Source organism: Zonotrichia albicollis, chromosome 4 (assembly GCF_047830755.1).
Source record: "Zonotrichia albicollis isolate bZonAlb1 chromosome 4, bZonAlb1.hap1, whole genome shotgun sequence".
NCBI lineage: Eukaryota > Metazoa > Chordata > Aves > Passeriformes > Passerellidae > Zonotrichia > Zonotrichia albicollis.
The window spans coordinates 37,359,072-37,382,854 of NC_133822.1; the positions used below are offsets into that span (position 1 = coordinate 37,359,072).

Consider the following 23,783-nt stretch of genomic DNA (forward strand, 5'->3'; position numbering starts at 1 on the left):
GACTTGGCTGAAATGGCACATCTCAGGATTTAAGATTCTAACAGGCATCTGTGAGTTGCCTCAATAAATCTCAATACCGCACTAATGAAATGGTGTTATTGAAGTTCACACTAAAATCTATGCTTTGCAACTTCAAGGTACTCTCATTTTCATCTACCCATGAGAAAAGATGCACAAGCATCAGGTTCCACAGGCCAATACAAAGATTCTACAAACAAGCATCAGAAGTAAGAACATGAATTTCAGTTCCACTAAGAGGCCACAACCTGATACGAGTCAAATTACAGTCGTGATGTTGAAAAATGTATGTAACAATTTCTTTTAACTGGGTGCAGACTTCAGATTCTAGACACACCTTGTTTTCAAACAGCCTTTGGTGCTGCTAACTTTAATTACTGCATACAGCCTTATAGCAAGGTCAACTATTTGTAAGATTTCTTCTACTTGTAATTTTTCCCCTCACGCCAAAATGAGTAATCGAAACTCAGCAGAATTCTCCACTCTAAAAGACACTGTGTAAGAGTAATCATCAACACCTTTTTTTGTGAAAAAAAGACAACTGATTGAGTCAGTATCTCAAACAGATAAATTAAGCTGAAATACTTATGACTATAAAGTATAAATAACTGCGCTACTCCAGTGAAGATTTACAAGTCCTCTCTGCTTGGTGATCCAACAGCATGAATAAAGCTCTTCCAATTGAAACACACTGCTTTTGGTTAGTAATTTCTAAATTGCTATAGTACAGAAATCTGCTGTAGACTCTTCATTACACAATCAACTCTGATTGAAGAGCTGATATTCCAGTCAAATACCTTTCCTGCAGTGCTAACATTCACCATACTGCACTTTAAAAAGCTATGAGTAAGACAACTTTTACTGACAATCTAAATGATGAAAATGTCTATTATACTTGAACCTGCCTAAGGAGCTTTTATTTGCAAGACAGACTTCTAGTCCTCAGGAATGAATGAGGCTCATTATCTATTGACTACAATATTTTTATTTACATTAAATATATTATTTTCAGGGAAAAAAAATAAATGCACATGACTACTGAGATGCAATTCCAAGGCTCTCTGATTGCTCCTCAAGGGGACTGCTATTTAGCCTAACAAGAAGGTACCACTTCCAACAACGCTCTCCATTTTAATGCATTGGTTCAATATTGATTTAAAATGAAGACTGGCTACCTAATCAGCAGCACCACTGTTTGAAACATTAGGGTTTACCTTGCTTTTTTCCCACCCAACCTCTCAATGAGCCTAATGTTTATTATGGACCCTAAAGGGGTCCATAAAAAACAAACCAGCATGACTACAGACTAGGACTGTAACTACTAGTGATGCATAAGGTAGAAGAGGACACCAGTTCTACTCAAGAAGGACATAAAAAAAAATTGGCTGGCAATAAGAGATGATTGTAAGCAGATGAATTACTTCCTCTACACAAAGAAGCCTCAGTTCAACCTGCTGCCCTGTTGTCCCTCTGAGTGGTAACTGGGGAGCCCTTTCCTCTGTGTTGTGTTTCTGGAACACATCACTGGAAGGAAATTAGGTATTTTAGCCCTAACATTTAACTTCCCTCTACTGAAGCTTTTCCAAGTGACAAACTTCCTGATGTACAGCAAATGGCATATTATTTTTGTGGAAGCCTTTGTATGGAAAAAAAGGAAGGACTCAGCTGAGACTGGGACTGTGCAGCTATACAAGCTGATGATCCCCTGGGCATTCTGCTCCCCTCAGCCATTACCTGTACTGTCACTAACTTCATGTTAGGGTTCTCATGCACAGTGTGCCAATCAGACTTTTTAACACGGGCTACACTAAGCCCAGTTTTTTTGTGACCTGATCAGGATTTGTATCCAGCTCTCCAACCAGAGAGACTGAAGAATCATTCCCTCCACACCAATCAGTGAGAGAGAAAGCAAGCTGTCTGAAGTACAAAAGGCAGCACAATTACCCGAAATCTGAGTCTGCACCATCTGGAGTCATGTGTTCTGGGTCTGTGCCATTTTCTAATATAGGAGGCGTTTTCCTGTGTTCCATTGTTAAACCGTTGGCCGATTTACTTGAACTCTGTAATGATGGCCAGGCATCTTTGTTATTACTGTTGGGTCTGGAAAAAGGCAAGAGTAAAATAAAAAAAAAATAGAAGAGTTCAAGTTATGAAGAAAGTGTTTTAAAAATTGTAAACACTGGGGAAATAAATCTTTGTGCCAGACAATCCATAAGAATAGATTTATCTGGTTATTATTTTTCAGATTTTAAAAGGTCATGACATAAAAAATTAGTGGGATAGGGTAGAGAGAAAACCAGAGGGAATTCTGTTTTCGATAGCTGCTTTGCCAATCCCAAAGTCCAAACTTGCCCGTTTGAGGAAGAGGAAAAAATGTAAATAAAAATGAAAAATGCCATCAATAGTTCAAGTGTCCAGACCTCTGTATACCTCATTCAGAATTACTTGCTTTAGCCCATAACTATTTTTAAGTTCTGTAAGTCATGAGCTAAGTCATACTTTTTTTTAATATATGTTTTATATTCCAGGTCCAATCATGCCTGGCCATAACAGAAGTTTTATGTTTCACACCTACAGAGGAGTCCACAGCTTTACTAACAGACCAAGAGATCAAGTTACTGCTTCCTTAATTTCTAGTTTAAAACCATAATTAATTCCCTTTTATAAAGTAATATTAAATTTAATTTTAGAGTGCCCATTAGAACTGAAAAAAGTTCAAGAGAGGACTCAAAGTCCAAATTTTTGCTGTAAATAGTTACATTCTGTACAAATTTAAGCAAAATGAAATATAGTCTACAACCAAATGGATTAAAATACAGTGTTGTCTGTCAACCCTGCAATCTTATTATAAAATATCTTCTTTTGTGTTCTCAAGTTCTTCTACGTTACCTGTAGCTTTCCATTTGCTTCTATGAGGAGCTGGTTTTAGTGTCCAAGTCCTGTCTTCTTAATAAAGCAGCTTTCACCAAAAAATATTTTAATATCTATGCCCTTCCTGATGCACTCCTACGTTGGTATATTTCTATTACATGGTCCAACACTTTACATTTTTAGGTCAACTTACTAATTTCAGTCAGAATGTGGAAATTTCACTAACTGCTTATAGCAACACAAATGCTTTCTACTCAGATAAAATTAGTAGCTCCTCTCAAATCTCAGTATTTTAAGATTTGCTATTCTGTATCCATCTGTTCGCAGCTACATATACAATATGTACATAGATGAGTACCTTGACCTGATCTACAGATCTCATCTTGGCTTTGCTCACATCTGGACTAAGTTAGAGCTAATGAGTTGATCAGATACAGAACATCAGGGAATGAAGAGACAGCAGCAGCATATCGGTCATTTAATAGTGTCATTGTCCAAAAATGAATTGAAATCTGGATTATGAAAATTGTCAATCCATTTATTTCAAATAACCAAATTTATGTTCACTACAGTGCAAAGCCATCTCTACACCAAAACAAACTTTAAAATGCCAGTTAAAAGTCAGTTTTGCATCCAAGGAAAAAGGGAAACAAATTAGTGTGTATTTTGAGGTGGGGGGTTTTGTGTGTGGGTTTTTTTTTGTTTTAGTTAAGTTCAGGCTGCATGTCTCTGCAGGGCTGTTCTCTAAAAGATCAGTATGTGCTTAATAGTTGGTTGTTCCTGTAGCATAAGAAAACACTCATTTCAGCTCTTCAGAAAAATGTCATCAAGGAAATAAAAAAAGCTTGATCTGTCTTAAATGTGGAGTATATCTCCAATTTTAAGAGAACAGAGTCACCACAACTATCAAGTAACATAGCAGGAGATGAGTACACAGAGTGGCCCTAGGGGATTTTAACAGTTGTCTTCAACAGGAAGAAAAAGTCTGCAAGCAGGACCTTTCATATTAAAACAATTTTAGAAAAACACTTAAAAGTTTAACAAACTCTTTTCTACTACTGGATATTTCTAATTAAGTATCTACTACTTAGAGCTCAACTTCTGTTCCATTCTGTTATGAAACAGAAATTCTGCACCCCAGAAACACAAGAACCAGTTTGGAGTTGTCAGAGGTTGTGACACACTGCTAGAAATATGAATATCCTATCAATGAATCCTACAAAAACAATCCTACAAGAAGCCAATTGGGTAGAAACTGTGAAAGAACAATGTGCATTCATTCACCAGTGCAAAAGCAACGACAAAACATGTCCAAATCCCAGCTGCAGGAAATTCACTTTGCAACCCTAAAGGTGGTACCTAAGCATTAGCAAAGAACAGAGTCCAAGCTGTGATTATGCTGTTCAACTGACAAGAGAAATTACCTCCAGAAATTACCACTTGCTGCCTTTAAACTAACATGCCATTTTCTCTGTAAGTGCTAAATGTTAGCATCACAGACTGGCCAAGCTCCAACTCCTAATTGCTGCCTAAAGGCATAAAAGTTTGCTGCAGTTTCAGATAGTGCATTCTTCCCACACTGGTATAATTTATTTTGCTGGGATCTAATCAGGTTTCAAATTAAAATTAGTTCAGATTTCAAACTTGAAATCATCAATACCCAAGTTCAAGAAGTGGTGTATTTGTTTTGCTTGCTGCACTTTACCTTTGAAGTCAATATTGAACCAGTGCCTGAGAAACAGGGAGCAGCTCTGTCCTTAAGGAAAAAGATCCCTCTGGAGCCCTGACCACTTGCAGTCAAAGTGCATATGAAACTGCCTCCAGAAATTAAAAGAAAGAAAATAGTCCCAGTATACCAGCTGGAATACCAGTTCTCAGAATTGTGTTCTGCTCACTCAAGACCCATTGACAGTATTTTAGATACAGTACCAACTGTCTTGCTTAGAGGGCTGTGCAGTGATGCTGCCACTGGCAAACTACTGTCTGAAAAACACAGTACTGCATGAACTGGCACACAATACAAACCCTAAATACAAGGTCAAGGTTCATATGAAGTGCAATCTAACTTTCACATTCTGCTCTGCCCATCTCCTTTATCAAACTCCTACAAAAAGGAGTGGAAAAATTGTCAACAGTTTTTATTTCTTTATCTTACGTATTACATTTGAATGAATAATTAAGGACTGGTAACCTCAGACTTTCATTTATCTTTGTGTGACGACATGCTCATATAGACAGTTATCTTTTCATAACTTACTGAACAAACTACATCAACAGAACATTATTTTAGCAGGCACAATTAGTTATATCTGCAGTTACAACACAGCCAAAAATATACGGACTGCGCTATAAATCATGATGCAAAAAAACATATTAAGGTTATAAGATAGCTCAGTTGTAAAAATACAGACTGCATTCACAATGACACCAATCATACCAAGAAAGTACACATCTGGTCTTTAAAAAATGCATTTGGTTTTACAAATATAAAACACAAAGGTCTTCTTTCAGAATACCTTGTTCTGAACTACTGATCCAAATGCAAAACACATTTCTTTCCGAAGATACACACTCTGCTGTAGAACAAAGTGGTGCATGTGTCCTGGTTCTGGCCAGCACAAGGTTAATTTTTGCAGTGGCCAGGAATGGGCATGGCTAGGACAATTCCACACGACCTTAAGTAATTTTCTGGAGAAGGGCTTTCTTCTGGATCAGCATGGCCTAGCAGAGGTCATGTCAGTACTGCTGGGGGCTTCTGTGGGGTGAGCAATCACTTGTGAATCACTGGACTCTTTCTTGTACCCGCTGTCATTTGTACTGTTGCTGTTACTGTTTTTTTATCTCACTGCTGTTTCCAGTAAATTGTTCTGATTTTTACCTTCTGTGCCTCCAATTCTCCTCTCCTGCCTGGTACAGGGCATGGCAAGGGGAGGAATGTGGAGCAGCTTCAGAGGGAACATTCTAAATTGGAGAATATCACTCCTAAACAATATGTCTCTCCAGAGAACACCTATCAGATTTTATCATGTAGTAGGTACTACAAACAGGAGGCAATTTGGGACATGAAATAGGAATAAAAGCTTCCTTTGGAATAACCAGAAAGAATAACCAGGCAGTCCAGCACCAGTACTTACGCATCGTACCTCTGCAGTGCTGTCACTTTGTTCTTGTTCTTGTCAACTGTACCCGTAGATAATTGGAGAAAGTTGGGGTTTAGTTTGTATAATTCTTGCAGTAGTTTCTGTTCATATTCCTGGTGCTTACCCGCCTAAGGAAAGAGAAACTCACAATGAATGTATACTGGTATAATATATAAATTTATAGTTATAATTTTTAAATATATATAATATGCCCATATATATGTCCCAAAGCTTACTATTTTAGCCTTTACAACTTATCAGCTCACTCCTGCCAAACTCAAAACATTCCTTCTCACTCTCAGCACAGATGTAACCTCAACAGCTCTAAATCTTGCCTAAAAATCACCTATTTATACTATTTTTATTTTTTTGAGACTTCTAAATAAGAAAAGCACTGACAACCTTATTAGAACTTGCTCCTCAGTTCTAATCAAGAGCTTCACAAATATACCATAGAAATCACAAACAGTGACATTTCCAAGGCAGTCTGCATTTCATATTCCAACCATACTAAGCTTTTCAGAAGATGGGAAGGAACAAAGAGTTCCTTGGAAACAAAAAGTTCTTTTGAAATGAAAGCAATTTTATATTAGCTTAATAAAACAGCAGAGGTGTATGACATGACAAACAGCATATTCTAAGCAATAACTGATAAATCATTCTTTTTTGTAACTGAAATACTGAAATATTTTTTCAGCTAATTGAATCCATTGAGAACAATTTCTTGCTTTCAGAAATTGTGGAGGTCCAATTCAACTCCAGAGTACTAGAATATGGCAAGTGAAGGAAAAGAGTGATTTTCAGTCTAGCTTGCAGATAACATTCTGCGGCTTAATACAAAAAACAAAACCAGCAAAATCTACTCCTACCCCCAACACTTAGAGTAACATCTGAAATTCAATATGATCGTTCATGGGTTTTGTACATTGCTACAACATTCCAACCTAAGAATTACTATTTGCAAGTTAAGTTTTATTATGAGTTGAATCAAGATACAAAATAAAACAGTGAATTTGTAATTGTCAGTAGCTTTTCTCTACCCTTTCCAGATACTAGAAGATGCCCTCTAGCAAAGGAAACAAGTGCCAAGATTTATGGTCAGGTCTTCTGATCCTTAAGTCTGAAACATCAAATTTATCATCTTCAGTATTGATTAAGCAGCTCTCGCACTACCTGTACATATAAAATTTAACTCTCTGTAATATTAATTAAATCCTTACTATTTTGTTGGAACAAGAATGGAATTAATGCACAGTCAATGTGCACGTACCCTAGGAAAATTTTACAATCTAAAAGAAAAACATAACTTGGTTTTTTTTAAACTACATTCCCTTATGGATGCCTGTAGAAGGCCAACTGCATATCTCACTGGAATACTTCAGGTCAAACCCTATCAATGAGTCCATGCTTTTGCTACTTAATCCTCCAATTCTCCATTACTGACTGATCCTGAATTCGTCCTTATGTAGTCAACTTACAAACCCCTTAAGAAGGATTGAAACATCTGGTGTATGCATCATCTTACCCACTTGGTCAGTGTCTACACCCAAGCTGCTCCCTAAAGTAGGAAAAAGTGTGGTTCTACAGTATGGCTCACCTAAATGCAAACCTTGAGATATTCTGCACCCTGGAAATGCTTCTTTCACCATCCATTATGACTGTAGCAACTAAGCTGATGCACAGATTTGCACAATTAACAATTTGCAAATCTTAAGCAGATGAGTAAGAAGCAACCTCTCTGGATCTCTCAATTTGCTTCAGTGACTAAAGACTGAATATCACAGCCAGGTACATCAGTGGTCAGTCTTATGTTCATTTATTTGCCACACAAATGCAAGAAAGAAACAAGATTAAAATCCTATATAGAAGCTTGTAGTAATTGCATTTTATTTATAGCACACAACCCAAAGGCCAAACTTGGCATTTCCAACCCACCTAATATTCCCAACTTCACTTTCCTAGACTTTCTGGAGTTCTACCAATTCTTTTTATCACTATGTTTAGATCTATTAGTTATTTAACCAAGAATACAAATCATCCATTGTCAGTTTTTTTTCAAAAAATACAGACTTCTGAAGAAACTCACACATGAAAATGAAATCCTGACCAAGGTACATAGCCTATCAATTTTAACTAGCAGGCCTGACTGCTAGTTAAAATTGATATCAACAATCAACAGGATAGACAGTTTGCCACTGACTTCTACAAAAAGGGCTGTAGAAAAGACTCTGTGAACAACAGGCTGCTAAGTAAACCTCCATCCTTCCAAAGATTACAAGATGATAATAATAACAATAATTTTTAAAAATAGAAGTTCATGGATAAACACAAACCACTAGGATTGAATCTAAGTATCTTTTGTAAAGGGAAACCCTGCTTCACTAACATGCACAGAGTCAGTAAACATAAATAGAGAAGCTCCACAAAACTTTGAAAGAAGACATTTTTGATAAGGTTTCACATCAGCTATTTATTAATCTGCCATGGAAAGGAGCAACATAGAAAGACTGAATTGAAGATGGTTCCAAGTATAACTCTTAGGGGGCAGAAGCAAGCAATAAGGACTGATGACTGGCATCAATTCTATGCAACACCATCAGCATGCATGAGAAAGGACTTGAAAGCTAGTTCTCTGCTGACAATATCAAGCTTTTTGGGTAATAAACTGCCACGTTGATAATGAGGAGCTTCAAAGGAAACCCAGCGAAATCAGTAAATAAGCAAATGGCAGCAAATAAGCTTCACCAAGGACATGTCAGGCGACACAAGAAGGGAAAAGCAGTTTAAACCATATTAACCCACTCCTGATCTCTGAACTAGCTGTTACAGTCCAGAAAAAAAAGATGCTGAGGTTACTGCCAACAGAGCTCTGAAACTGTTAGTTGATTATGCACTAGCCACAAAAGATGTGCTGGGCATCACTAAGAAGGCCACTTCAAATAAACTAAAACAAAAGGAAAAAATCATGTATCACACTACATACAACACATTGAAAACTGATAAATTACACTTGGCTTCCCCCACATCATGCATCTGATCTCTCCATCTCAAGGAAGACACAGCTAGGAAACAGAGAAGGGCAACAGACACTGCAGAAATGGAATAACTGCTTTAAAATTTTAAAAGACCAGAAACTATGATTTGGAGAGAAAACTGGGAGAGACTAGATCAAGTTCTGCCATATCAGAAAGGCAATGAATCAGGTGAATAAGGGGTTTTGCTTTCAGCAAGCACTATGAAGCTAAGATTAAGGGAAAGTTGACAAAACGAACTAGTTCCCAGTTCAACACAGGCAAAAGAAAGCACTTTACAAAGCAGCTAGTGAATTTCTGGGGCTTGCTGTCACAAGAGACTAAAGAGTTGGCAGTATCCACAGGTTCAAAATATATGAAAAAAATTCATGGCCGACAGGGCTATAAAAAACTAAAAAGACTAGATGGGAACATACTCCCAAACATGCATACCTAACAGATCTAGGTGGTGGGAGAAATACAGGAAAACATACAGGGAAGGTGGCCTAGTTTGTCTTGAATTTTTCCTTCTACTGCCATTATCTGCTGAAATCCTCAGAAATAATTCGTGGAAAGTATTTAATAGGTATGGACATTCTTCTTTATTCTCCAGCTTACATCAGCCTAACATATAAAGAAAATTCTACTAGAACAAAATTTGTGCTGGCACTAAGGGTGGGGACCCTCTGCTCAGGAACAGACCACATGCAAAAATGACAGCATGGATGCAAAGTTGGCATACTTGAGTTTAACAGCTTTACCACACCTCATGTAGAAGGATGGAGACAGACCAGAAATGGTCTGCTCCAAATGTACTACATTAGAGACAGTAAAGCTATCCATTTACTTGGCTCCCTACTCTAGACAATAAGCATTTTGATGTTGAGATAGTAAAAAAAAAATCCCAGCATCATTTTTTGTGCTATTGTAGTAACCCTCAACATTTTATTTGTAAATAGTTTCTAAATGCTTCACACGCTAGGAGGGTTATTGGGCTTCAGACAGCATGGTCAGTCACAGCACAACAGTCAATCCATGATAACTGTCCACACACCAATTTTACAATAAAACCCAGATCTTAACTAACTTCATTCACAGAGATCAAAAATGACACTACCTTTAGTATGAAAAAAGGGAAAGTAGTTAGCTCAGGTTGTTTGAATTCCAGGCTAAGAGTTTATCTCCATCTTTCTGCCTTATGAACACTCACTGGACTTCTCAGACGTTAAGAACAGCATACAATGAAAATACTTGAGCTAACTGTTCTTTGCAATATCCTGGTTAATCACCTTTTGGATTTCAAAATTCATCACTGCCATAACATTCAGCAACACATGACACATATTAGACTAAATCATAAATAGTATGACATTTGTGGCACATTTCATGTGTTTCCCATTCACTATACTTACCTGCATTTCTTCTTTTGTGAAACTGGCTGCTTCATCACCTAGCTCATGTAGATACATGCAGTCTGGTTTTGGACACTGCATATTTTTTAGAAAATAACTGCAATATTTTGTTGTACCTAATGATGCCTGAAGGAAAAAAAAAATACTGGAGGTTAAGAATGCTTTTAACCATATAAGATAAAGTTATATCTAAAAAATTACCTCAATATTTGAAATTCCACCATAATGCATTTTTGATGCAGATGGAATAAAAAGTCCATGTTGTAAGAAACATATATATTCTTGAGGATTAGATAATTGGATGAAAATAAAAATGCATCCTAATCTAAATAAATGCCTACGTAAGAGCCTCAGTAAATATTTGCATAATCATAAGGAGACATGTAAGCAGGGTCAGGAAATGAATAGTAACTAGATTTTCTATAGCCACCAATTTGGCCAAATCAGCCTGAAGACCTGTTTACACAGACACCAAAAGGAAAAAAACCTTTGATTTCCCAGGGAGCTTTTGAGAGGTGTGGTGTACAGACTACAGAAACATTCTATAAAAGCAAACAGTGGGTTTTCACACTGTACTATTATGCTATACAACAAAAAAGCCACCATGAGCACGGACAGGAGGTCCATATGTTTGCCTCAAACTTTGTTTTAAGAAGTTATCTGCTAACCCACCAAAACACTGCCAGCTGGACGCTCACTGAACTTCCATTTTGAGATTAATACCAGGAAAAGAAGTCAAAAGCCAACACAAACAAAATTGTATGGCAATCCCTGATATTAATGTTCTAGAACACATATGCAAGAGCATTTAAATGTTCCCACCTTAAGTGTTCTGCCATCTACCACCACGTTATTGACGCACTGTATGGCTCTGAGGGCATCTTCTGACCGGATGTAGGTTACATATGCACTGGCACTTGGACCCTAGGAAGAAAACACACACTATTTACTTGTTTTTCTTTCCCCAAACAGATCTGATCATTAAGCCACCTTTTTAGCCCATCACTTAAATTGGTATATCAAGGGCTTGATGTTTTTAACAAGAAACTGACAAAAAAGGTAGTAGCCATGAAAACTCATTTGTGATGCATAAAGAATGAAGAGAGGATATCCATCAGTATGTTGCATTAATGTTCTAAAAATACTTAAAAGACACTTTATCCCCAAAATGCAGATTAGTGACAAAATGCTATATTGCTACTTTGAAGTTTCTCATCCTGTCTCCCAATTTTCAATCTTTCTATGTTGCAAGCTTCAAGAGCCTGGTTGGAAAATGCCTCAGTAACTTAATGGTAGTTTGATTCTTGCAAGGTCTTTTTTTCTTTTTACACTCTTACCTATTGCTTAATCTGAAATAGGGAGCCCTAGAATCACTCTGCACACATGTATTCTCTAAAGGAATTAAAGTAAAAAAATTACAAAAACCTCTGACTTACCTGTGAGCCTGCATATGATGTGCTGTTATTAATGACAACTTTATGTATTTTACCAAACTTCCCAAAATATTCTGGTCGTTTCAAAACCTACAAGAAAAGAAAGTTCAAATGGTAAACTTAAAATTCATACAGAGGTATACTTATTCTTCTGTGAAACTGTGCAGCTAAAACCTTTAACTAATAAAAATCAGGTCTCTCCTAAAAGAAGAGCACAAAGATTCAGATTTGTTTTCCCACATAAAAACATGGTTACTTGCAATACAAAGTATGTTGCCATTGCAGAACTTTAATGACAAATATCCCACATTTCATGTTGTATTTTAAAAAATTCTTTCAGCACTCTGATTACTCAAATCCCACCCTAGCAAAATACATTACATTCAGCATAGGAAGTTCCTGTGTACACCTGTTTTATAATTTGATTTAAAAAATAAAAATCACATTCATTCTCATTTCCAAATAACCATACACTTTAAACTTGCATTCAGCTATATTAATTACTAGGTATAAAATGCTGAATCCTGACTGCCATTCCCTACACTCAAAAACAAAGGGAGTAAACCAATAGCTCAAGAAAACCTCAAGTTTTCCCAAGACCAGACTAAGTAAAGGAAGACAAAGGAAAGTTTCTAGGGACAAGAAAAAACACTTTGGAATCAATATCACATCTGTAAAGAAAAAAGTATTCATCTTGCCCTTCCAGGGATCAGTTAGTACTCACACATAATTTAGGGACCGTGGGCAAATCAAGAACACCACCAGCATACTAAGCAACTCTGCTGCATAACCATTACCTGTGCACCAATGACACTGGAAATATATTTGACATTTATACCAAAAGCCATTTTTTCCCAGTTTTGTGATGGAAGAAGGTACACAAGTACTGACTACTCAGACTGAAGATAGACAAAGTAAGGGCATTTCTAGGTCTAGAAAATAACCTGAGAGGTTTTGAAGGAAGATATGTTTCCTCTGCTCCATCTTCATATTAGCATTGGATAGTGCAGGTGAACTGTACTGATCCAAGAATTAAACTGCCCCTCTCCCTTCCCAAGCAGGCATCGATGCCTTCAACAACTAACAGCATCACACTGGGAACTTCCCAAAGAACTACAGGCTATGTTGTATAGATAGCCAGGCATTCATTGATCTCTTCTGACTGTTCTTCATTTGGTCTACATCCTCTTGAAACATACTACACCCACCCTTGAAGGCATCATTCCAGAAGAGAATGACACTCCTAAAGAAACCTCCCTTTTACCTAAGCATATTGCAGATTATACTCCTGGTACAACATGACAGCACAGCCTTCACAATTCTCCTAAGAGCACATCAACAAAAGAGGATCCACTTCACTCCACTATGATCCACAGACTTATTTCCAGAAACAGCACATAGCAGCCAAGCTCCCATTCCAAATAATCTCAATTTATGAAGGAGTTTTTTGCCTGCTAAAGTAGAAAACTTGAATATAGTATGTATTTTTTTTAGCTCATTTCTCTCAGGCTTAGTTTCTTGAAGATCAAGTCACCTTGTGCTATATGCAACATTCAGTAAGTACACACTATTTTCTGGTGTGTCACTGAGAATACTGCTACCAATATACCTACTGCAGCACATCCCCCAAATAAACCCAGTCCTAGTTACTTCAAGTATTCAGTGTAAAATTATCTGAGGTGAAAAAAAAATGAAATCAACTGTATTTACTACTATTTCTCTTAATTACAAATCCTCCATCTGGTCAAAGAAATTAAATTTCAATAATAAATTCATACTGCATTTTTCAATGGTAAAATAGCCCCAAGCCAGTGCTGACAGTTGCTTGCAAATACTTGCTGCTATATTTCAGTACTCACTGAAGTGTTATACACCAGATCAGTTTTTAACTTGATTTTTTTTGTCTTCCCTTCTTATCCTTCCTTTTTTTCTCCTTCACTAAAAGCAGCTTTGCTTTTTACACTTGTTCTTTAACAGTCTAGCAAAATACAGACCACACTCTGAGACCTCAGAAACAGCCACTTCTGTTTGAGACTTCTCCAGATAATTTAGTCTGATAAAGTGAATTTAATCTGGCACTGTAATTTTAAAGACATCTATGTTACCCTCTAGTACATTTCCTCCATATTCTAATTCAAGATACTTTTATGCATTAGCACTTACTCCACTGGCCACCTGCACCTGTGACTGATGATGGAAGTAAATAAAGCATTTTAAATATAAGCAGTTTTCTAAAATGAAAACCTCATTTTTGATGATGCAGAGTAGCAGGCCAACTTTTTCTGGGGTCTTCCTCTTATTAACTTTTTCCCCATAACTTCCTAAGGACATAATCCTTATGGTTCTTCCTAGTATATACTTCCAAGGGTTGGCTTTTTTCTTCTGTCCCTACATGTTTGTGTGACACTGTGTATTAGCTGTATAGTGCCAGCAGATCCAGCCTAGGAAAAGGAATACTTGAAAAGCCCTTATACTTATGTTTAGCTTAAAACCAAGCTCCTATCATTAAACAAAGAAGAACTTCCCCCCTTCCCCAAAAAAATAAAAAAATCACAGAGGACCTGCACTCCCTAAGAAAGAGACAAACACTTCTTGAGGGTATTATGGAGCAGGAAGCTAAGTTTCCTTAAGAAGTGGAGGCCTCATAGCAGCAAACCATTTCGATACAGCCTAATTTTGTGTCCTTCAGAGAAACACAAGAATATTCCAATGTTCATGGCATCAAGTAAAGAGCATGATCTGCAAGTGTGAACTGCTCACCTCTGGATCTGCTAGGCGCTGAGACAGCCCTACCACGAAGACAAGGTTCTTCTGTACAACCCGTACACTGGCCAAATGTTTGCGATTCTCTGATATCTTCTGTTTCCTCTCGTTTTGTTTCTGTTTCTTTTCATTTTTTATCCTCTGCAGCTCTTCCTGGGAGAGTGGTTTGTACACTGCTGGATCTTCTGGATATGGCTAAACATAACAAACAGCATTAAAACCAACCCATGTAAGAAACAACACTTTTGAAAACCATTAATTGCCATGTTTTAATGTAAAAATTTCTTTATTATACTGATCTGACTGTTATGGACACTCACATTATAGAGGCATACTCAGTCCTTTGGGAAGGGTAAACTTCTTGCATTTACATGGAATTCTTCTGTTTATAGACATAATATTGATTTGGGTAACCAAATTCTAACCCAGCTGCCTAGTGAATTTGGTAACATCACAAGCAGCTACAACATGACAGCCAACACATCCTGTTATAATTTCACTAACAAGAGCTTAGTGTAAGCAGGATGAAAGCATGCACTTTATATTTACTTCTGATACAGATCTGGGTACTTAAAGATACTTAAATGCCTTGAGTATGTTTAAGTATTTCTGAGATAAGAAATTAAAATACAAATGTAGTTTCAGTGGTCCACTAAATTCAAGACACTAACATCATCATACTACTCAAAGTTTACATGGTTAATTTCTAGTGAAGAGACAGATTTCAACAAATTAATGACAGTATTCTTGCCATGCTTATGTACAAGTTTGAAGTTTGGTCTCTCCGTCCCTACAGGTAACTCCTCACAGATATAACACTGCATATTTTAATCTCAAAACTATGCAAAAAAAGTACAAGTATCCTCACAGTTACCAAAAAAGACTGCTCTATTCATGCTATAAAGGCACTATTTTAGCTGGGTCTTGCAGACTACAGTGTACTGTCCTCTGCCCCAGATTACTCCTCAAAGCAGTCCCACATTCCTTACCTGCCCCAGTTTTTTCAGACTGAAAAGTGAGGTTTCACACTGTACACAGAAAGCAATGCTAAGCACAAAAACAAGTACATAGAACATATCTCAAACAGAAAGAAGAGTTTCTAAACACCAAGAAGTAAAAAATGAGAAGAGTATAGAAGATGTGAATTAAGATAGACTTAAGACAAAGAAGCTAAGCTCAAGCTCACCAGTATGTTGAACTAAGGTCTTTGCTTGTACTACCACAACCAAAGCTTTCAGTGTGCAAATCCAACAAAAATGAATTTTACTTTCTCCTTACTGTCCTGTCTTAAGGACAAGAGTACAAAACTAGTTGTCATACTAAATAACCTGAGAAAAATCTACAACAGATGAAAATGTTTAGATTAAAAGCATATCTTCCTCATAGTTGCATGATGTTACTCCAAGAGCCACCAAGTGCTCAGACCTGATAGCCTTCTGAGTATATCCCCAAACAAGTCAAAATCCATTCTTCAGTTTAAAGTTCAGCATTGCTATGCTACATGTAAGATATCTTCTGCAAATATGCTACAGTTGACTTGAGCAGATGGCATCTCACAGTCAAACATCAAGACCTCTGGAACATGTCTTAGTATCAGGAAGGAATTTAAATATGTAAGATACTTTAGCAGGTGTCCTTAACATGAAAACACAGTAAGGGCTCAAGTTACTCTTGAAGAACAGTCAAAACCATAACATTTCTCAAAAAGATATTCAGTATTACTCTGATTAGTTACTCAGTTAACTCAGAGTTAACACTGAATACATTATATATCTTTCAAAATGTACTTGATGAACACCAACAACCAACTAGTAAGGTCACTTGAGATTTGCTATAGCCAATTATTATCTTGTGTTTTAAACACATCTACATATGAGGACTTCTAAGCTGCAGAATAATTTTACACTTAACGAGCTTCTCAAAATCTGCATTAGTAAATCACGTAAACTAAAGAAGAAAAATGTTAGGTTTTTACAGAAGAAAAAGACTACTCAGGGCAAAGAGTGAGTTATCTCAGTTATCAGTGAGTTCAGATAGGAATGGGAAGAAAAGTGCACCAGTATAACAGATATAGTTTCAAAAATATGCCTTGCCCTACATCAAGTGATGTCCTATCCACAATCCATTCTTTCAAAGATTAATTCCTACTCCACATCCCATACTATGCAAGGCAAAACTTGCAAGAGTGCTGCTCTCTGGTACTGTGCAAGAAATGCATTAATGGTTTTCGGTAGATTCAGTAAGGCTCCTGAAGGTTCAAGGAAACTGCAGCAGTGTCAAAATTCATCAGCTTCTTTCTTGCCAAGTCCAGCCATATTCAGAGTATATTCACAAGTGAGTAGCAAATCAGACAGGATATTCCTTCTCTGTACAGCTATTCACTGCTGGAGGTACTGGGCATGAATCAGGAAACATCCTGGGTAGCTCAAGCATAACCCTGAACAGAACATTTCCATGTCCAAATAGTAGTTTGTAGTTCTACAGGAAAGCATAAAAATCCCTTGTAGAACAACTGGGGAGCTTGAGAATCAGGGAAAGAGAAATGTCTCCATCTCAGCAGAAAGCTTGAGACTAGCAGAATAGGAACTTCAGTCACTAAGCAGCAGCAGCAATTGGTGTCCCACCATGGATAACCACACTTGTCTGAGCAACAGAATCTTCTGAAGTTCTCACTAGATACTGTAGGGCTGTATTAAATACATGTTTTGTATGTGCATCACCCATATGACATGCTTCTAATGCTCCCAAGGAATGGAAATAGTTTGATATGCTGACTTGCAGGACCTATAAATGAATCTGCACACATCTCTTGAATCCCAAGAATAACCCTAAAACAACTGAGGGGTAGATGATTTTCCTACCTATGTATCATCTGTGGCATAATAACTAATTAGGAGATATTGCACATTTAAAGAAGGCAGAAGGCAAATAAGTATAGCATCAACATCTCAGAAACTAATTCTACAAGAAATAGTATTAGAAATAATTTTCCTTTCAAATAAAGGACAAAAACAGTCTACAAATAGGGAAATAAATAATTTCATCTTCAGAGTCATGGTTTCCCAGTGATGAAGTTCACAAACTTGGATGATGGTTCAACTACAAACAGGTGCATGCACTGCAGACTGCTGGAACAAGTGTCTGAAAGCCAAGCAAGGTGCACTGACAGCTGGCGTACTTCACAGCACCATTTGGTATGTTGTTTTTGCTGTCTAACCCTACAAATCAGAAGTAGAGAGAGGACTACACATAACAGAGCCTCTCAGGTTTTGCAACAAAAAAGTGGAAATGCTACTGACATAACTACAGCTTATTTTTTTAAAACAATATACTTGCTTAACATACTGTCTCTAATGCCTTAGCTGATAAAGGATTTGAGATCCAAACAAAGTAGCTACCTCTAGTGGTATCAGCATTGATGTACTTTCAGATGCAAGACATTAGGAGATATCAACAGCACCAATTCACTGACTAAGTTCAGCTGAAACCTCTCACTTAAGTTACACCAACACTTTTCAGACAAAAATAATGAGGCTCCCCAAACAAGTGTGCCATCATGGAATATGACCAAATTTTCTTTACACTAAGTGCAAGGTAGACCCTACAAGAACATCACCAAAAGTCTGAATGTCTCTTGAAGTCTTTGTTTCTCTAAAGAGAAAAGGCCCTTGATGAATTCTCAGTCTTCCTGACTAATTTTGTCTTGTTATTTCAGTTTTGTTTCCTTTCAGACTTTTTTCCCCCATTTCCCAACTGTTGAAAGCTGAGCTGTGATTTATCAGGCACTTTGCTTTTGTCATTCCCAGGTAGGTCACATTCCTTCCACAGAATGGATGCACCAGCATTTCCCACTTGTTGTCTTGCTACCAAATAGGTCCTGAAACAAGAAATGCAAAGGAAGTGAATAAGGTCTATGCACAGTATACACCATTATACTTACATTAAAAAAAAAAAATTCCTATCGATTTCAAAATATCAATTCTTGCACCAAACGACTCAGTTGTGGGATAAAAAGCACAGGAAGAAACACTGATATTTGGAGACTGTGCTTTAAGACCAGGTGTCCTTTTACACAGAAGTAGTAGGAGAAACATGGACAAAGCATGTTAATTTCTTGATCATACATCTAAGCAGCGTGCTATTTCCCTCCATCTCTAGCACAAGGTGCTACATCTCTCATAGGAGAGATAAAGGACACTCAGTCAAGGAACTGGAGAAAAAGCCAAAGCCACACCACAGGAACAACTGTCTATTGAGTTGTATTATTTGGTGGGAGAGCAAAATACTTAAGAAACATGAACAAGCTAGGTTTTTTTGTTGCTGGATTAAATGCAGGAACTGACATTAAGGGCTAAGAGTGGCATGTTCTAATTAAGCAATTGAGACAGTATGTATTATTCACATGGCAAACAGGAGTTAGACTGCTGAATTTTACAGAAAGGATAATAGAAATACCCCTGCAAAGAAAAATCACTGGCATTACAATCAGGACCAGCAAGTCTGCTGAAAAGCAAACCAGCTTCTGGCTACAGAAATCTCTTCTGAAGACAGCATATTTTCATTCTATTTTGTCTAGTTAGCAGCTATTTCACTCACAGTTAAGAAATCAATTAACTGGAAAAAACAAGAAGCCTTGCTTGGTATCTTACAACTGCCTACACCTACAATTCTGAAGGGCATCAGGAACCCAAAGCCAGAAAGTTCCATTTTTTTTGAAGTAGGTACTTTTGGAGTTTGTGAATTAAATAGAAACAATTTCTATTTCTCTAGAAATAAGGCCTTTTCAAGGCTATTTCAGAAGATTCAAATGAAGTTTATAAAGTTCTTAACACGTTAATACTAAGGTGTACCAGTTTCCAACCAGCATTTGAGTTTAATTCACACTAGCACCTTACTGAAGCAAATGTTTGTGTACTACTATTATTCACAGGAGGAAACTGAAGGCAGACTAAATCAATTGACTGCAACCACATGAACATATTCTGCATGTGCAGATATTAGGTTATATAACAGTTCAAACACACAGAAGTACTCTCTCCTGGGCAGAAGAAACCACAAGCTAACATCTTTTCAGTTAGAAGTGAATTAAAGAAGATTAAGAAGATAATGGTACATATGCAATGCACAGTTGAGATCTAATGGCATATGTGCCACCACAGCATTTAGCCAAGCTATTTTATCACAGACTTCTCCAAAATCTCCCCCAAACACTTCAACCAAAACCCCTGGACCTGGGGTTGTTCACTGCCCCCTCCATGGAGTAGTGCTCAAATTACTGGGTAAGTCACACTGCATTCAATAACACTGACACAAATGGCAGGTTTCTGTTATGTAATTGTAAATAACAAACTCATCCTTGCTTTAATATATGTTTATCCACAGTCCATTTCACAGTAAGTATCCTTCACTGGTATACTCATCATAACAATATGGCATACCTGTTTAAACCATTGTACTCTACTATAAACTTTCCTACTAAAACTTTGTTGCTTTGCCATGTTCTGTGCTTCAGCATTTTAAGTGGCCACAATCAATGCCCACCATAGTAGCTACAAACAGAAAAATGCTCAGCTCTTTCCCCAGAAGCCCTACTATGCACAACAGGGACTACTCAGACACACTGAACACAAATACACATACCTGGTTCCTTCTGTCCAGCACACTTCAAAGGATGGCTTCTTCATTTATTTAATGCTGTAACTCCATAGCTCAACAGGATTTATTCCCAAGATCCTGGTGTCGTCTCTGCATGACAATGTCTTTGTGCCACGGAAGAGATGTCCTCCTCAGCCAGACTTCTTCAGGCCAGTCTCTTACAATCCAGCAACACAGCTCCAAATCCACTCCAGCATATCTTACAGTCCATAAATGAAGAATGTATCAACATAATCCTCATCTGTTATGACAGATGATGTCTCCTTTCTCTCCAGGAGTGGCCAGTATGTTTCATTCCAATCACAGCATTTACTCGAGGTTTCCTCATGAACAGTTTTTCTGAACAAACTGTATCCAATTAGGCTTGCACATCCAACCATAACACTTGCACATCCAACCATAGGGCAGAGTATTCCACATTAAGAGCTCACCATATTTTAAAGAATTCAGACACCCAAAACCAGTGACTAGCACACTGCTTCTGTGATTCTTCAAATACATTTCACAAACTTCAAATAACAAACAGGTAAAAAGTAGTGTAACCAATCCAGGAAAACAAAGCTACTTAGACAAGGAAATCCCAGAAATCTCATGTTGTATCAGACAGTAGAAATCTTCTTGTACTGTAGGAAATTACTATACAGCATCATGTAGCATGGTCATCTACAGCAGGTATCTGTCCCAAGTGGAGGAGGATTTGGCTGATAACATGTGGATCTATCTTGCAGAACACGAAGCTCAAATATTGCAGCAAATTGATAGATATTTTAAACAAACATCTTGCTGTGGGAAAACCTTCAGGCTTTCAGAGGCATCCAAACACAGGTCAACAGCAGCAGCTCTAGCGTGGCCAAAGCTCAAAAGAGCAGCAAGAAAATATGACTGGAAGTGCTTATAAAATACTGTGGCAGTGAATAAAGATAGTGAGACCAAGTAAGATTACTGGGGGTCTGAAAAAGAAGCTGTAACATGAGACAGGAAGACAAGAGAGGCATAAACTAGGGACAGGACCATTAAACAGGATTAAATAGTAGGAGAACAAGAAGGCATAAGTGGCTGCAACTACAAGAAGAGAAAGGCCAGGCAAGAAAGTTACAGTCAAGCGAAGTCATTAAAGACAAGAAGATACTGAAAAGGAATTTTATTAAACACAGAAGATAAGGAAATAATAAGTTTAAGCAAAACACTAGAAGGAGAAATAAAATAATTCAAAAGAAATAACAGGCAACTTAGTGAAGTTGACATTTACAGTTGCGGCCAACCAAATCAGTCAGACATCAAGACACAGGGAGATACCAAGTACTAGCTTCAAGCATCTGTTAACAAGATCAGAATACTAGACAAACAGTCTAGACTTTGAAATGCTTCAAAATTTAACACCAGTGGATATCTTTCCAAAGATTTTTATACATTTAGTATCCACTAAAATATTAATTAAAAAGCTCCAGTGCCACAACAAAACAAGTAGGTGCTCTATAAATTTGCTTCTCAGTCAGCTCTCTCAGTTTAACAGAACCTTAGCTCTCAGCAAACCCAATGCTGGAATACTCACTATTCCTGAAAAGACTCTGTTAATGCATTAGTACCTCAACTCAAAGGATTTTTATTTTTAGCAGTTCTCACAGCATCAGCATGCCTTGGTTCTGACTCGAAGCTTCCCCTACCAATCTGGTTCTGAATAAACCAAGACCAGCTGTGTCATAACAGCTTCAACACATATGGAGACAGAATCTGAAAGATCCAACACCTCACCCTTGATCTAGGCCATGGCTAGATGATTGTTTCCCTCAAGGAAAAGGATGTCTTTGGTACCAGCACAATACAAAAGCCTTGTGAAATATGCAAGACAAGCCGCTGTTCCAGGGATTTACCTTTCTGCAAGCAGGACAAAGTCCATTCTCATCAGTGCGAATGCGATGCCAACAGAAACGACAGATTTGGTACCCACAGGTGCAAGGGAAGAAATTGATGTCATCAATTTCCAGAGGCTCCATGCAAAGAGGGCATTCCACAGGGTCTTCCTTAGCGTCAGGGCTGCGAGACATCTTTATATGTTCGCAGAGCAGCAAAAGTTTATAATAACTTAATAGACCAAGAAGGTCAGCACTTGAAGGTCTGTAAGAGGGAAATAAAAAGAAAAATATTATTAAAACTGTGTACAACTTTTCTTTTGTACCTTTTAACATTTCAAGGTTTTCATCACTTTTCTTCTCCCCACACAAGTTATCTACTATAACAAAAGTTTCTGCCAAATCAATTTGATAGTTTTTTTCCTACTTACAAGCCTTACAAGTAATAAAAAGGTGGTACTGGTGATGCACCCTCCCCACCTGGACAGACAAACACTTTGGCAGTTCACTGGCCTGTTTGGGTTTCAAAATGCAGATTGCAAAGAAATCAGTGTATACCACACACTGTTGTATGGTATGTACATAAACCTCCTTTAACTACTGCTTTCTTGAAGTCCTTTACAAACCCAAAGTCAAATCCTTGAATGCGGGACTTAATGTTTATGAACAATTTTTTCCTTTGCTCAGAGACTTGGAACAATGAGATTTGCAGTAACATTTAGGTCATCCATTCAAACTTTTGAGGTTACAGAATTAACAAACAAAACCAAGGAAAGCTTCTTACTCAGGATAATTTATTTCTTTTGTCTATCGCATTGTTTTGATCCAGAGACTGATCTGAGATCAGCCTTAGGACTACTTCTTAGCCATGATTTTTCAGGTACACATCTTTCTACGTGTGTCAAACTTCCATCCAAGTCAGCTATCTTTTTCATCAGCACCCAATTCACACCAAAGCCAAAATACACACAATGCAGTTGAAAAAGCTCCAGTTTTAATTTGGAGTGCAGCCACAAGAAGATATTTCTGAACCAGAATTTTGAAGAAGGCCAATATTCAAGTCACTATTAATTTCCTGAAATCAGCCATTTGAGTATGCTTCTATTCTCAGTTTAAGGATGCAGCATAGGAAATTTACTTTCAGTCTCAAAACAAGACACTTGGAGTCACTGAGAAAATTAACGTGGGTGTTTTCTTCTTATTTCTTTTAACTGACACTCTGGATATATGAAATTGTGTCCAATCTCAACAAGCTGTCTCCATCTGCTGCATGAGATATGCACGTAGATGGGGCAGAAATCAAGGGCAACAACAGAATTTTTAGGTGGACCTTTGGAAGAAAAAACAAAGGAACAAATGAACAAAAACTAAAAACCCATTGATAAATACTGAAAAGATGTGACCAGAATTGATAGCTGGATTGTCACACTAGCTTTAATGAACTACACCACTTCTTTAGAAATAAGTGAACTCTAAAGTTTTTAAAATACAGAATTCTTTTTACAATCATGTTTTTCCCAAAACATCACAAATGGAATTATAATTGAACCACATACTCCAAAATCTGGAGTCCCCCTCTACCAAAAAGTTTTCTGTTTCATTTCTAACCAAAAGCTACTGGATTGTGTAT

General features: G+C 37.4%; 1 protein-coding gene across 5 annotated transcripts in view; it reads right to left on the bottom strand.

Annotated features, from left to right (window-relative positions):
- The window catches only part of CNOT4 (CCR4-NOT transcription complex subunit 4), a 75,575-nt gene that overhangs the window by 19,965 nt on the left and 31,827 nt on the right, over positions 1-23,783 (bottom strand). For 3 of the 5 annotated variants that reach the window (XM_005480725.4, XM_026798084.2, XM_014272545.3), the window contains 7 exons: positions 22,175-22,418; positions 14,646-14,843; positions 11,889-11,975; positions 11,275-11,376; positions 10,453-10,578; positions 6,033-6,157; positions 1,963-2,118 (listed from right to left, as the gene is read on the bottom strand). In XM_005480725.4, coding sequence (XP_005480782.1) covers positions 1,963-2,118; positions 6,033-6,157; positions 10,453-10,578; positions 11,275-11,376; positions 11,889-11,975; positions 14,646-14,843; positions 22,175-22,348 — 968 coding nt within the window. In that variant the 5' untranslated portion in view covers positions 22,349-22,418. The remainder of the gene's footprint in view (positions 1-1,962; positions 2,119-6,032; positions 6,158-10,452; positions 10,579-11,274; positions 11,377-11,888; positions 11,976-14,645; positions 14,844-22,174; positions 22,419-23,783) is intronic. The other 2 variants (XM_005480727.4, XM_005480726.4) reach the window with 1 other exon arrangement.